The sequence below is a fragment of the Phyllostomus hastatus genome, unplaced genomic scaffold, assembly GCF_019186645.2.
Source record: "Phyllostomus hastatus isolate PE091 unplaced genomic scaffold, TTU_PhHast_1.1 phas_contig_26, whole genome shotgun sequence".
NCBI lineage: Eukaryota > Metazoa > Chordata > Mammalia > Chiroptera > Phyllostomidae > Phyllostomus > Phyllostomus hastatus.
In genome coordinates this window covers 49,738-62,847 of record NW_025333814.1, presented here as the reverse complement: position 1 = coordinate 62,847, position 13,110 = coordinate 49,738, and the positions used below count along the sequence as shown (strand labels likewise).

Below are 13,110 nucleotides of genomic sequence, written 5' to 3'. Positions count from 1 at the left end.
TGGGGCATCTGAACATTACCTTTTCCTTTCCTCTTTTTCAAAGTAAGAACGCTTTATATGAAATCTACCTTAACAACATTTTTAAAAAATTTTTGTTTATTTTCAGAGAGGGAGAGAGGCAGAGAAACATCAATGTGAGGTTGCCTCTGGCACGGCCCCTACTGGGGACCTGGCCCGCAACCCAGCCATGTGCCCTAACTGGGAATTGAACCACCGACCCTTGGGTTCCCAGGCCGGCACTCAGTCCACTGAGCCACAGCAGCCAGGGCCTAGCGACATTTTACGTGCACAACACCACGTTGTTAACTACAGCTACTACCTCCTAGGTTGCCCCAAATCTCTTCATGCTGCACTCTACACACTGTGGACAGGTGGGCCGACGTCACTGAGGAGCCGGAGGTGGCGACCGAGTCAGTAACGTCGGAAGGGTCATCGCCCAGCTGGTTCTGCAGGCACACAGGGCCACCGCCCTCTGCCCCGGCACCTGCGGGCTGTGTCCTGGGAAAGGGCAGTGGCCGGGAGATGCCCCAACGTGAAGGGTTCGGACGGGGAGCCTGTCAGTCATCCAGACCTTCCCGGGTCCCGCCCCAGGCCTCATGGAGCAAAACAGGGCGCCTGTCACCAAGGCTCGGAAAAGCTCAAGATCTGAAGCCACGAAAGGGAATGAAACACCACAGCAACGTGGTTCACGGTGAAACAGGAACCAAGAACCCGCTTAACTGGAGAAATGACAGGAACCGAGCTGCCGTTTTCCACCCGGACAGCCTGTCCCGGGCCCACCATTGCTGAGGTCTTTTTGGGCCTCCTGCCACTGGGACCCAGCCCAGCCTGCCTGCACCCCAATGCGGTTGTGAACAGTCCAGGGACCCCTGTCAGTGGCGTGCTGGGTGCCCTGATGGTGGGTGCTGGTGTGGCTCAGCAGCCTGTCACCTGGGTGCCTCCCGCATCTCCAAGCCCCCACCTGGAGGCCCAGCATGCCCTCAGGAGCAGGGGGACCACAGGGGCCGAGGGCATTGCACAGCTTGAACTGGGGGCGCTGAGGTCTGGGGCTGTCTCAGAAGAGCTGGCCTCTCACTTCCCCCAGCCAGGGGGACACACCCGTGCAGGGTGTGTCCTGAGGGAAGGTTGCCCCAGACTGTCAGGAATCCGTGGGTCCCGGGGAACCAGCCGTTTGACGCCCCCGTATACCGCAGTGAAGCCAGGGACTCGGTGGGCAGGGCCGCCAGGGCTGCTCACCCAACCCTCCCGGCCAATAAAGGTGTCCTGACGCCCAAATGCGCGGTTTGCCCGCCGTGAAGAACGCCGTCGTAAAATCCCGGTCCTGCCCTGGCTGGTGTAGCTCACTGGATTGAGCGCGGGCTGTGAACCACTGTCGTAGGTTTGTTTCCCAGCCAGGGCACATGCCTGGGTTGCAGGGCATAACCCCCAGCAACCACACATTGATGTTTCTCTCTCTATCTCCCTCCATTCCTTCTCTAAAAATAAATAAATAAAATATTTTAAAAAGTTGCTATTTAAATACAAAAAATCCCGGTCCTTTCCTGTGAGCCGCGTCCCCCGGGCTTCCGAGGCCCCATTTTCCTAAGTGCCCAGGTCGGGCTCCCTCCGCCCACCCCCGGATGACACCCGGCCAGGCGGAGGACCAAGTACCCCTCACGCTCGGCCTGTCCCCGAGGTCCAGCTGGGGCAGCAGGGCGAGGCCCGGAGGGGGCCACATGGGACCATCACGGGTAGAGGCGCAAGAGGACCCTGGCACAGCCCAAGGGGCGGCTGAGGCTGGGCAGGCGATGGTCTCCGGGGCAGGGCCTCAATCCCAAAAGAATGTCCCGAGCTCAGGCCCAGTCTGCTGGGGACAGGTGGTCTTCCCTCCGCCTCAGAGGCGGGCGTCTACCCTGAGTCTCTGGCCACACCGGGCCCAGAGGGCAGCCCACCAAGACCCCGGAGGACTCAGGCCCAACAGGACTGGGGTGACCCCTGTCTGACCCGGGGGCCAGCCCCTCCGGCTGGGGTCACCCCTCGAACGCCCTGTTGTCAGCACTCACCCTGCTCCTGGGAGCGACCCACCGTCCTAGTAATCCTGGACCCCAAACCACAGGGACTCATTCCCAGAATCTGGTGCGCTTGGTGGGACTGACAGTCCTGCCCCACCCCACCCCGCCCCGGATTGCCTAGGGAACAGGTCCGGTCGCTGGGCAACTGCCTCAGGCTTCAACACCACCGTCCCGCGGCATGCTGGGAGTTGGGGTGTACAGGTGGATGTGGCCGGCGCACTGGAGCCTTGTCCCTGGGATCACGCAGGGTGCTGGGGAGGACAGTCCCTCGATGAGGCCCCGCACAGGGCGAGGGGCAGAGGTCGAAGTCCCTCTGCGGAGACGCAGGCCTCAGGGACAGGTCATCTCGTGCATGGGTGTTGAAGTCAGCATGACCCCCGTGGTGTGGGGACAACCCCCAGCCAGATGGTCAGAGATCCGCCCCGGGGCTGCAATGGGCTGGCTCCGACGGAAGACCAGTTCCAAGCAGGCTGAGAGGAAGGGACTGGGGGTGGACGGGGCGTGCGCTCCAGGCCGAGTGCACTGTCCTGCGAGTGACCCCAGGAGAAGGCAAGATGCAGACAAACTCAGCGTGACCACGGGACCCATGCAGCAATGCCAGCAAGAGTTTGGGACTTGAGGTGCGGGCTGGGGCTGGCAGTTCCCCTAAACAAATCAGGAATGGCAGAGACCCTCCCCAGGGTGGGGTAAGGGTGGGTGGCGAGGAGGGTGGAGGCCAGATCTGTGCTCCCACTCCCAATCCAGCTGCAGTGGAGGAGCCTGGACTCGGGGAGGCCGGAGGGGAGCCAGAGTGGACAGAAGCTGAGTCAGTGACGGGCAGCAGCGTGGAGGGAGGCGGGGCCTAGGGGGCTGGGCATACAGGTCTGGGAGGGACAGGGGACCCTCACACCCTGGGGCGGGGGGGACTCGGGAGGAGATGCCTGTGGGGATGACGCCCAAGGGTCTGGGACGGCACAGGCTGGCTGGAGTGGCATGGACTTCGCCGAGGGACTGCGTGGGAGCTGAAGGTAGTCGGTGCCCCACGGGAGTGCGGGGCCCCGGGTGAGCACCTCCAAGGGCGGGTGCTGCTCGGGGTGAGTGAGGAGGGGGCAGGGCGGGCGCGTTCTCAGGGGAGCGCTGGACGGACGGTGCTGTCACTCCCAGGGACAGAGGCCCCGGGGACACCACAACCCGGACAAGAGGCCACTCCGGCCTTTGGTCCCCGATTCGGGGCCCTGCACCCACAAACCACACCCCCGGCTCCCCTGACTCTCTGTGCACCACGTCCCCTTCCCAGGACAACACACCCGAAGTTGTCCCCACACCAGGAATGAGAGGCAACACCATTTAGAATATAAATTTTGAGACTTCCAGCAACATGGAGGCATAGGTGGACGCACCGTACCTCCACGCACAACCAAGATTGGAACAACAACAATTTAGAGGCAGAATAACACCCAGAACTGACAGAGAATGTATCTGAATGGAAGTCGGACAGCCAAGAAGGTGAAGCAGACCCGTTCATCCAGACCGGTGGGACCCGCGGAGACAGGCAGCAGCCGGCACCGGTCGAGCAGCGCGGAGAACGGGGCGAACCGGGCGCAGCGGGCAACGGGGAGCGCGTGAGCCATCCCTAGGCCATCCGGGGTGCGCGGATTCGCAGCGGGTGGGCCCTGAGTCCGAAAGCCGCAACTGGCGGACCCAGTGAGGCTGCGATTGTGAACCAGGGCAGAGCGCGCAGCCCAGGATCCCAGGGAGGGGACTGGGATCCCGGGAGGAGTAGAGCTACCGCCATTGTTCCCTCCTACCCCCCACCCCCCACATACATCGTCACAATCTAGCGACTGGGGAGCCCAGCCCCGAGTGGACACCTAAGGCTCCGCCCCTCACTGTCACAGGAGCGACTTGTCTCAAACAGAAAAACAGATCAATGCCCCAGGGATCATCCTATTGAGCGACCAAGAGATAGTCAACCTGTCAGATGCACAGGTCAAAACACTGGTGATCAGGAAGCTCACGGAATTCGTTGATTTTGGGCGCAAGTTACATGAAGAAATGCAAGTTACCATAAAAGAGATGAAGGAAGATGCACGGAAATCCAATAGGGATGGGAAGGAAACTGGGACTCAGAACAATAGAGTAGACCAGAAGGAAGAAGAAAACCAAACAAGCAGGAAAGAATGAAGAAATAAGAATTGAAAAAAACGAGGAGAAGCTTAGGAACCTCCAGGACATCTTTAAGCGTTCCAACATCCGAATTATACGGGTACTAGAAGGGGAAGAGGAAAAGCAACAGATTGAGCACGTATTTGAATAAATAAAAAGGAGAACTTCCCCAGTGTGGCTAAAGAAATAGACTTCCAGGAAATCCGGGAAGTTCAGAGGGCCCCAAAGAAGTTGGACCCAAGAAGAAACACACCAAGGCACATCATAATTACATTAGCCAAGGTAAAAATGAAGGAGAGAACCCTAGAAGCAGCAAGAGATAAGGGGACAGTCACCTACAAAGGAGTTCCCATCAGACTGTCAGCTGATTTCTCAAAAGAGACCTTGCAGGCAAGAAGGGGCTGGAAAGAAGTATTCCAAGTCATGAAAGGCAAGGACCTACATCCCAGTTTACTCTACCCAGCAAAGCTCTCATTTAGAATGGAAGGGCAGATAAAGTGCTTCTCAGATAAGGTCAAGTTAAAAGAATTCTTCATCAACAAGCCCTTGTTTTATGAAATGCTAAAGGGACTTATCTAAGAAAAGAAGATAAAGAAAAAACATCTATAGTAAAAGGACAGCAAACTCACAATTATTAACAACCACACCTAAAGCAAAACCAAAAGAAACGAACCAAACAACTAGAACAGGAACAGAACCACAGAAATGGAGATCACATGGAGGGTTAGCAACAGGGGAGTGGGAGGAGGAGAGAGGGGGAAAAGGTACGGAGAATAAGTAGCGTAGAATGTAGGTTGAAAACAGATAGGGGGAGGGTAAGGATAGTACGGGAAATCTAGAAGCTAAAGAACTTATAAGTATGACACATGGACATGAACTAAAGGGGGGGAATGTGGGTGGGAGAGGGGGGTACAGGGTGGAGGGGAGTGAAGGGGGGAAATGGGACAACTGTAATAGCATAATCAATAAAATATATTTTAAAAAAACTTTAAAAAAATAAAAAAATATATAAATTTTACTGGGTAAAAAAATATGTACAAACACGTGAACACACTATGTAAGAGAAATGTTAACACATAAAGAAAACTGGAAGAGCACATATGCTGAATTGTCTAGAGAACTGTACAAAGGCATTTAAACCTGGCATGAGACTGTCCCCATGCCCCACCCCAGCTAACCTAGTGACAGCTGAGTGGCCACTAGTTTATCTGTCATGGACTGACTTGTGTCACCCAGGTATGGCGCTCCCAAGTAGAAGCCGGGGGACATCGCAGTGCCTGGGAAACCAAGGAGTGAGCTGCTGGGGTCACACGCGTGACCAGCCAGCCCTCCTGGCCTCTGTTTCTGGAGGAGGCCATAGCTCGTGGGCCCACCGAGCACAGCCAGTGGGTCCCTTTCCAAGCAGCTCAGGGTCCCCCGAGGGGCAGCCTGTAGGCCACATGGGCTGCAGGCAGAGGGTACCCTACCTTGCATGGTCCTCCCCGTCGGAAGCTTCCCGAAGAAGCTCCTTGGACACGGAAGGGGCTCCGTCCCACCTGGGATCTGTGAAGGCGCCCACGGGAAGGGACCTGGGGAAGGTCAGCACCCAGGATGCTGCTAAGTCCCAGTCGTTGCTGGAAGAGCTGACTCCAGTTCGGGGCTCTGCGTCCTCACGACCTAAGACACCTTCCGCACCAGCTCGTTGGTAACATTCTCCAGACGCTCCCGCAGCCGCATCTCACGGAGGGCCGCCACGAGCCCGCAGGGGGACGCGGCGCGCCCCAGCTCGCTCTGCCAGCGCGGCAGCATCCTGTGGTGCTGCTCCGCCAGGGTCCCCGGGTCCTCGTGCTCACAGATGACAAGGTCGTTCTCCTCCAGTCCCGCGAACCTCATGAACCTCCTCCAGCTAGATTTGGGAACCTCCTGCCCGAATCCAAAGTAGATCCTGTTCGTGGCTGAAAAGAGAAAACCAAGGAGGAAGACTTGGCCTCGTCCCTGGAAGGCAGGCGTGGCGTGTGCTGTGCGCTGTGGGGGTCCCAGCTGGTAACCTGGGCCAGGGTCGGGGGGAGGCCCTGGGCGCCCAGGCTGCCCTCGCAGAAGGGACCAGGCAGGGGGACAGGAGAGCGCGGTAGGACGGGAACTGGCCGGGCTCCTGACAGGCCTGACCCTCATTCACACGGAGCCAGGGAGCCCGGCAGAGGGGCCTGCGGGGCCCGAGGGGGGGAAGCCCCGGGGTGATGGGTCCACTGAGGCGGCCCCTCCTGACCCCCGGGACCAGAGCGGCTGTGCGGGCAGCAGGGGGGAGGTCTGTAACCTCGCTGGGCTCCTGACTCTCTGACCTTTGGATCTGTTACATGGGGGGTCTCCCTGAGCTGTCAGAGGAGAGAGTACAAGCAGCACTGGCCCGTCAGCTGAGCTGCAGGAAACCCTCACCCCCGTCCCACTGACAGCAGCTGCCAGCCCTTTGCGATTCAACAAACCAGGATTTATTTATAGGGTTCCTGGGGTTCCTTCAGTGTATGGAGTCTAACACCCCCTTGTGCACGGAGATCGCAGCCCCTTCCCCACTGGCAGAGACCACTGCCATGTGCTATCAGTGTCCCCATTTCTTCCCCAGGGCGCTTAGGACTGAAGAGAGAGGCTGAACTAACCGATCAGAGAGGCTGAGATGCAGGTCCAGGGCAGCTGACTTGGTCGATACCAGGTCCTTGTCCCCCCTGCGGGGAACAACGTGTGGAGTCAGTGACCATGTGACCAGGGACCCCAGGTCGCACAGGGACGGGGATGGGGACGTACTGAGCTCCTCCTGCAGCGACTCTGGACATAAACTGAAAATAAAGTCCCGTCCAGGGAATGCAGAGGAGGATCCGGGGGGATGGGCGTGGGCGGGGCAGGGAGGTGGCGACCACCTGCAGCTGGGCCTCACCTTGGGCGCTTCACTGCCGCCGCAGCTCTGCCCGCGCTGCTTCTCTCTCAGCTCCTACTCTCCCCTCCTCCTGGGACGCGGCCTGGTCCTCTTCCGCCATGGCCACAGCAAGTACCACACACCGAACGGGAGCCCCGCAAGGAGCAGCAGCAACAGGGTCACGATGAAGGCCACCTTCCAAGGCTGTGTGTCCCTGAAGAAGGCACCTGCGAAGGGGTAGCGGCAGCCCCTGAAGGGATCTTCTGTCCCCAGAGTGCCCAGACTCTCATTGCCACACAGTCAGGACGGTTTTCCTGAAACGTCTCCGCCCCCATGGGATCAGATGGAGCATGAGGACGCACACATAGTGTCACTGACGTCCCCTCTGCACCCCCCGCCACACTGACTACCTGCCCCCCAGTCAGCGGAGTCTGGTGACGAAGACCGACTCTGGGGCTGGGGACCTGGGTTCTAGTCCCGGGTCTCCTGCCCGACCAGCACTGTGACCTTGAGCTAATGACGTAACCATCTTGGCTGCGTCCTGATCAGTGAGAGCATTCAGTTAGTGCTTATGCAGTGTCTGACGCAGGGTGAGTGCCACGCAGGTTTTGTTCAGTTTTCAAAACTAAATATATTTTGTTCTATCTTCTTTACAGTGGAAATAGCCCCTATGCAGCTGGTGGGCATGCGGTCGGTCTCGGCCTGTGTCTCGGTCACCTGCCCGCCCCAGCACAGCCCGCAGGCCCATTCAAACCCAGGAGCACCAGCGTTTAGGGCGCTGTCTCCCCACAGCTCGCCACCAGAGGGCCCCACCACCTCCTTTTTCCTTCTGCTGGCAATTTCCCAGGGGCAAAATACTTCCGATTGCTAAGATTTGGCATCCTCCTGGGAGTTTTAACTTTCTCAAACTCACCATTCCTGTTTTTGCTGTTTTATCCACTGTGTTCCTTTATGTTGTAAGGAGATTACCCCTTTCTCTGAGATTTGGGTTGTACCTACTTTTTCCTCCTGGTGTGTTTGCTGAACTTTTTCCCATCTGCCCCCACGTCCCACTGCCTGGCTCCGTGTGTGGCAGGAAGTGCTCAGAAGGAATCTGTGACATAAACCGCTTCAGGGGAAGGAACGCCAGGTCCCTGCTCTGTGCCCTCTGAATCTCCCACGGACCCAGGTCAGCAGCTGACCCTGCGCCATCCCCCAGGGGCACCAAGGAGCCCAGGGCAGGGGGCAGGGCACTCACCTGCCATGGAAAGCCTGGCTGACATCTCCGGGCCCAGCAGGGGGTTTCTGATGACACAGGAGACCCCCTCCCCAGAGCCGCCTTCCAGGATCACAGAGGCTGAGGCTGCATAAAGGCCCTGGGGGTCTGCAGCCGCAGATGCTACCTCCGAGGACAAGCTCTGTCCCTCTGGCGTCTCTCCACTGGATCTGGGGCTGCGGGTACCAGCCGGCAGACGTGCAGTTCACACGGATCCCTCCAGCCTCGTAGCCCTTCATGTCAATGTGGGGATCAGAGCCCAGCGCTGGGGAGGAGAAGTGAGCTGAATCATGGGGAGCCCTCTGTACTGGTGGGGTGTCCTCACCAGGGAGGGGCACCCACACTGACGAGCCCAGCAGGGACTCACCAGGAGCTGCTCCCAGCGTGTGCTGTGCAGCAGAGACTGATCCCCAATGGGGCCACTGCCTGACCCTGGCTGGACCCTCGTGCTGGATCCAGGGGGCTCTGGGCCAGAGCAGAGGCTGCTTCCCCCAAGGCCCCTTAGAGACTGCCGCAGCCTCCCCTCCCCCCTGCCCCAGACAGGCTGGTCCCTGGCAGAGCCCCTCAGCCCAGCCTGGGCAAGCATGGAGGTGGTGCCCCTCAGCCTAAGTGGGTCGCACCCCACTGCCCCTGTTCATGCTGCCTGTCCTGTGGGGGCCGTGCCCTCCCGTAAGAAGAGTCACACGGTGTCCTGCGGTCGCCCGAGCGGTGATTCTATGCACGGCCCCTCAGGTGGCTGCTGCTGCCCTCACTGCCAGGCTGCCCGGCTCTCCCTCCAGGGTCTCCCCCGGAAGTGTCCACAGCGAGGCTGTGCAGAGGGGAGGACTTTCCCACGGAGACAGCGGACAGAGGGCCAGGAGGAGGGGAGTTACTGCCACCTGTCCCCACCCCCTGAACACACGCAGGGGGAGGAAGCCCTCTGAGGACCTGAACACACAGAGTCCTGCAGGGGGGGCTCCGTTGGGGGAGCCGAGGTCTCCAGGAAGGGACAGCAGGCTGAGGAGGGGCCGTGCCGGGACAAGGCCAGGGGGCCCCACGGTCCCTGCTCCACCAGCCCCCACGCACTGGAAGCCACAGGGCAGGGCTGTGTCCACAGAACTCGAACTGCAGCTCTGATGCCCTGACATGAACGCTTTCATGGGACAGTACCTTAGACAAGGCACTTCATCACTGGGGTGGGTTGGGGCCAGGTCAAGGCCACTGAAGGGTTGGGTGACAGCACAGAGGAAACAGGAACCGTGTGCAGGGACCCACCTCCCTGTGCCGGCTGTGAGTGACCAGTGACACCCCCGACCATCCTGACCACGTCCCACCCAGAGCCCAGCGCTGCTTCCACATCCCCCCAAACCGCACCACGTCCTCCCTGACGCCCCCTCTCTGAGACACCCCGGTGTCCCCGTCCCCAGGGGAGCGTCCTCCCTCGCTGCACCCAGGACGTCACAACCTGTTCAACTGCAGCTGTGTTCCCAGGGGTTTGGTGGGGGACGTGGGCCCCACAGGTGTTGCCCCTGCAAGTCAGACCCCTGGACCCACAGGAGTAGGCACCTGGGGCCCGACGGCCTTGGTCTGGATCACGCTGAACCCAACACCCACGTGCCACCCGCTGCGGGGAGGTGTCCCCAGCCTTCCTGTCCCCGACCTCTACCCCCCTCTGAGACTGGTGTGTGGCATGGGGGACTCTGTACTGCTTGTAGGAGGAAGTCACCCTGGGGACCCCTGGGTGGCTCCCAGGCCTCAGAGGAGCAGAGACAGAGGTGGGGGGGCTATGCTGGTGAGCAGCCCACGTGCTCTGGGGTAGGTCTGCAGCCTCTGCCCCCGCCCACGGAAAGGAGCCTGGAACAAGCCTGAGGCTCACCTGCCACCTGCAGCTCCACCTGGGCTTTTGCATAGAAGTCTCCATCTTGGAAATAACACAGGTAGGTTCCGTTGTCTGAGACCCTGACATTGTGAATCCGGAGAGCGGCCTTCCCCGCAGTGACGTCCTCTCTTATAATCGAAGTTCTCCCTCGAAACTCCTCTGCCGGCGTGTCCTCCTGCCCGTGTGCGTACACGTGCACTACCTGCCTGCGGCCGGGTCGCTCCCACATCAGCTGCAGGGTCTCAGCGCTCATCTTCGGGGACAGGTGACAGGGCAGGTCTGCGTCTTCACCCACCATGGCCAGGATGGGCTCGGGGGGTCCGACCACAGCAAACTCACCTGGTCATCAGAAGGGGGGGGTCCGTCAGAGGGAGCAGGGTCAGAGGGCCAGGGGGTGACCCAGGCAGGGAGGGTGAGGTGACAGACACCTAGACGGGAACTCAGTCCTCACACGGGTGTGGTGTGGACGGGCCTTGCAGGGGTGGGTGGAGTCCCGGGTTCTGGCTGGGCCCGAAGGGAAAGGATGCACACACGCAGACGCACAGCCGGTCCTACCTGAGCAGGGGCTGAGCAGCTGGACCACGGCGAGGCACACAGGGAGGGCAGGCAGTCGGGGCAACAGGCACCTCCCCATCCTGACCTGCTGTGCACAGAGAGAGGCCAGCAGGGGCTGGGCAGCAGGGACCACCTGGAAGGAGGAGTAGGGTTCCACGTGGAGAGGCTGCCTGCCCAGGGCCGACCCGGGCACCACCGCCATCACTGGGGACCCCAGAGCCTCCTCTGCAAATGTGCCCTGGGGGGTCTCTTCACCTTGGATCCCTCCATGGAAATCAGCCATGAAACGTGGAGCGGTAATGCAGGTACTTTATCCCTCGCCAGCAGGGAGCACCGGGCTCTCCTGTGGGAACCTGCTTAGAAGCTCCCCACTTGCTCATACTCCCCTGCCCCAGCCAGGTGCCTGCCCCCCTGCACCACCCTCTGAGGAAGGCAGGCCCCTCTGCTCCGAGTCCCCTTTCCCACTGCTGCCCTCTGCAGGCCACACTGCGCACAGCAACCAGCGTGTCCGCCCCCTCACCTCCCTCCTGCTCAGCCCCTCCCAGAGGGTCCCCTGTCACCCAGGGCAGAAGCTCACGGCCTTTCCACCCTGTGCTTTACATTATCTGACTGTTTTAGGGGATAGCTTGGTTGGGAGGCAGTGGTCAGGGAAAATGGAGAGAACTGCACTTGAACAAAATTAAAATTAATTAATTAATAATTAATAAGAAAAATACCTCAATGATATAAAGATTAAAAATTTCCAGAGTGGGGGACACATTTCCACAATATTTTGAAGGGTATATACTGTTTTGTATTCCTATCACACACCAACTTAAAATAAAAACTAAAGGAATGAAATTGAAATAACTCAGAAGGAATTACATCCTGTGTTGCACGTGAATGTGAACTCCTGTGGATGCATTGGCCACATGTACTCAAGGGGCGCCCCAAAACCAGAATCTATTTATCAAAACTGTTTTTATTCGCACACCTTTAGCCTTCGGTCCCCCTCACATGCTCCCCCCTGGATGGGGACACCCGTGGGGACGGCCCTCCACCGCCCTGAACACTCTCTGCACTCGGCGGCTCTGACGCCTCTTACAGCTTCTGCTGTTTTGTTTCACGTCTTACATGTCGGGATGTTTCCGTTTTTGGAGTCTTTTCACCCGGGAAAGAAAAACAATCCCGCTGGGTGAGATCGGGGGAATAGGGAGGGTGGGGCAGGTGGAATTTGGTCAAAAACTGCTGAACACTCAGCGCAGGTGGGCAGGTGGGCTGGTAAATCACCCGTCGGGAAATGGCCCAGTGCCCTGTAAGAGTTGTGGGAAAAAAAATCAATAAAGCCCAACGCAGCCTCTCACAACAAGGCCAGCTGGTCACTGATGCAGATGGGCTCCTGCAAATTCCTCTCCTAGTGGGTAAGCCTGGACTACAAGGGGCCTGCCCTCCAAAGGGAACTGCTGGTTTATTTTTTTTTCTCCATTTTTGGTTGGGTCACTCCTTGTATACCAAATACACTGACAAAGTTTTATCCATAGCACTACAGATTACACTGGCAGGCAGGAATTGCTTTTAAAGTGAAACTGGCATTAATACAAAAATTCACATTTAATTCTGTTCATTCTAGTAAAATCTACAAGAGGACAGTGTATAAATTAGATGCAATTTTGTTATAATTATGAACAAAAACATGTTATTAAAAACATAATTCCTCTCTGGCTGGTGTGGCTCAGTGGAGTGAGTGGGGTCTGGGACCAAAGTGTTGTCGGTTCGATTCTTGGTCAGGGCCCATGCCTGGGTTGTGGGCCAGGTCCCCAGTAGGGGGCGTGCGAGAGGCAACCACATACTGATGTCTCTTTCCCTCTCTTTCTCCCTCCCTTCCACTCTCTCTAAAAATAAATAAAATCTTTAAAAAAAGGTAATTCCTAGACACACAGACAGAACACCCAACGGTGAGAAGCCGAAAGCTCCCCCTCTCTGATCAGGAGGGAGGCAGACGCCCACCCTCACCACCCCCCGCCCCAGAGCACTGGGAGTCCGAGCAACAGCGCTCACGTGAGACAGAGACAAACAGCAAGCACATCCGAGGGAGGAGGAGCCTTCGCACTGCCCGCAGACGGCAGGACGCGGTACGTAGGACCGTTTGAGGACCCACCAAATCCCATGAGAACATGGAAATGAAGGCAGTGAGGTCGCAGGACACAATGCGGACACCGGGTGCACTTCCGTGCAGCAGCGACGGGTAACCACAGGGAGGTGTCGTCAGCCCCTCCTGCGGTTGCGTCCGAAAGCAGAAACCACCCAGGAACAAGGTCAACCAGCGAGCGGACAGCCTGCGCCCTGCCGGCTGGAGGAACCGAGAAAGGAGACGAAGAGGGGA

The 13,110-nt window shown here is 58.6% G+C and overlaps 1 protein-coding gene across 3 annotated transcripts in view; it reads right to left on the bottom strand.

Annotated features, from left to right (window-relative positions):
- LOC123818204 overlaps positions 1 to 13,110 on the bottom strand; it is a 41,935-nt gene that overhangs the window by 19,018 nt on the left and 9,807 nt on the right. For 2 of the 3 annotated variants that reach the window (XM_045838176.1, XM_045838177.1), the window contains one exon: positions 10,749 to 10,881. In XM_045838176.1, the coding sequence (XP_045694132.1) occupies positions 10,749 to 10,881 (133 nt within the window). Of the gene's footprint in view, positions 1 to 5,193; positions 6,131 to 6,826; positions 6,893 to 7,101; positions 7,308 to 8,317; positions 8,601 to 10,190; positions 10,533 to 10,748; positions 10,882 to 13,110 lie in introns of those variants that run through there. The other variant, XR_006785593.1, reaches the window with a different exon arrangement.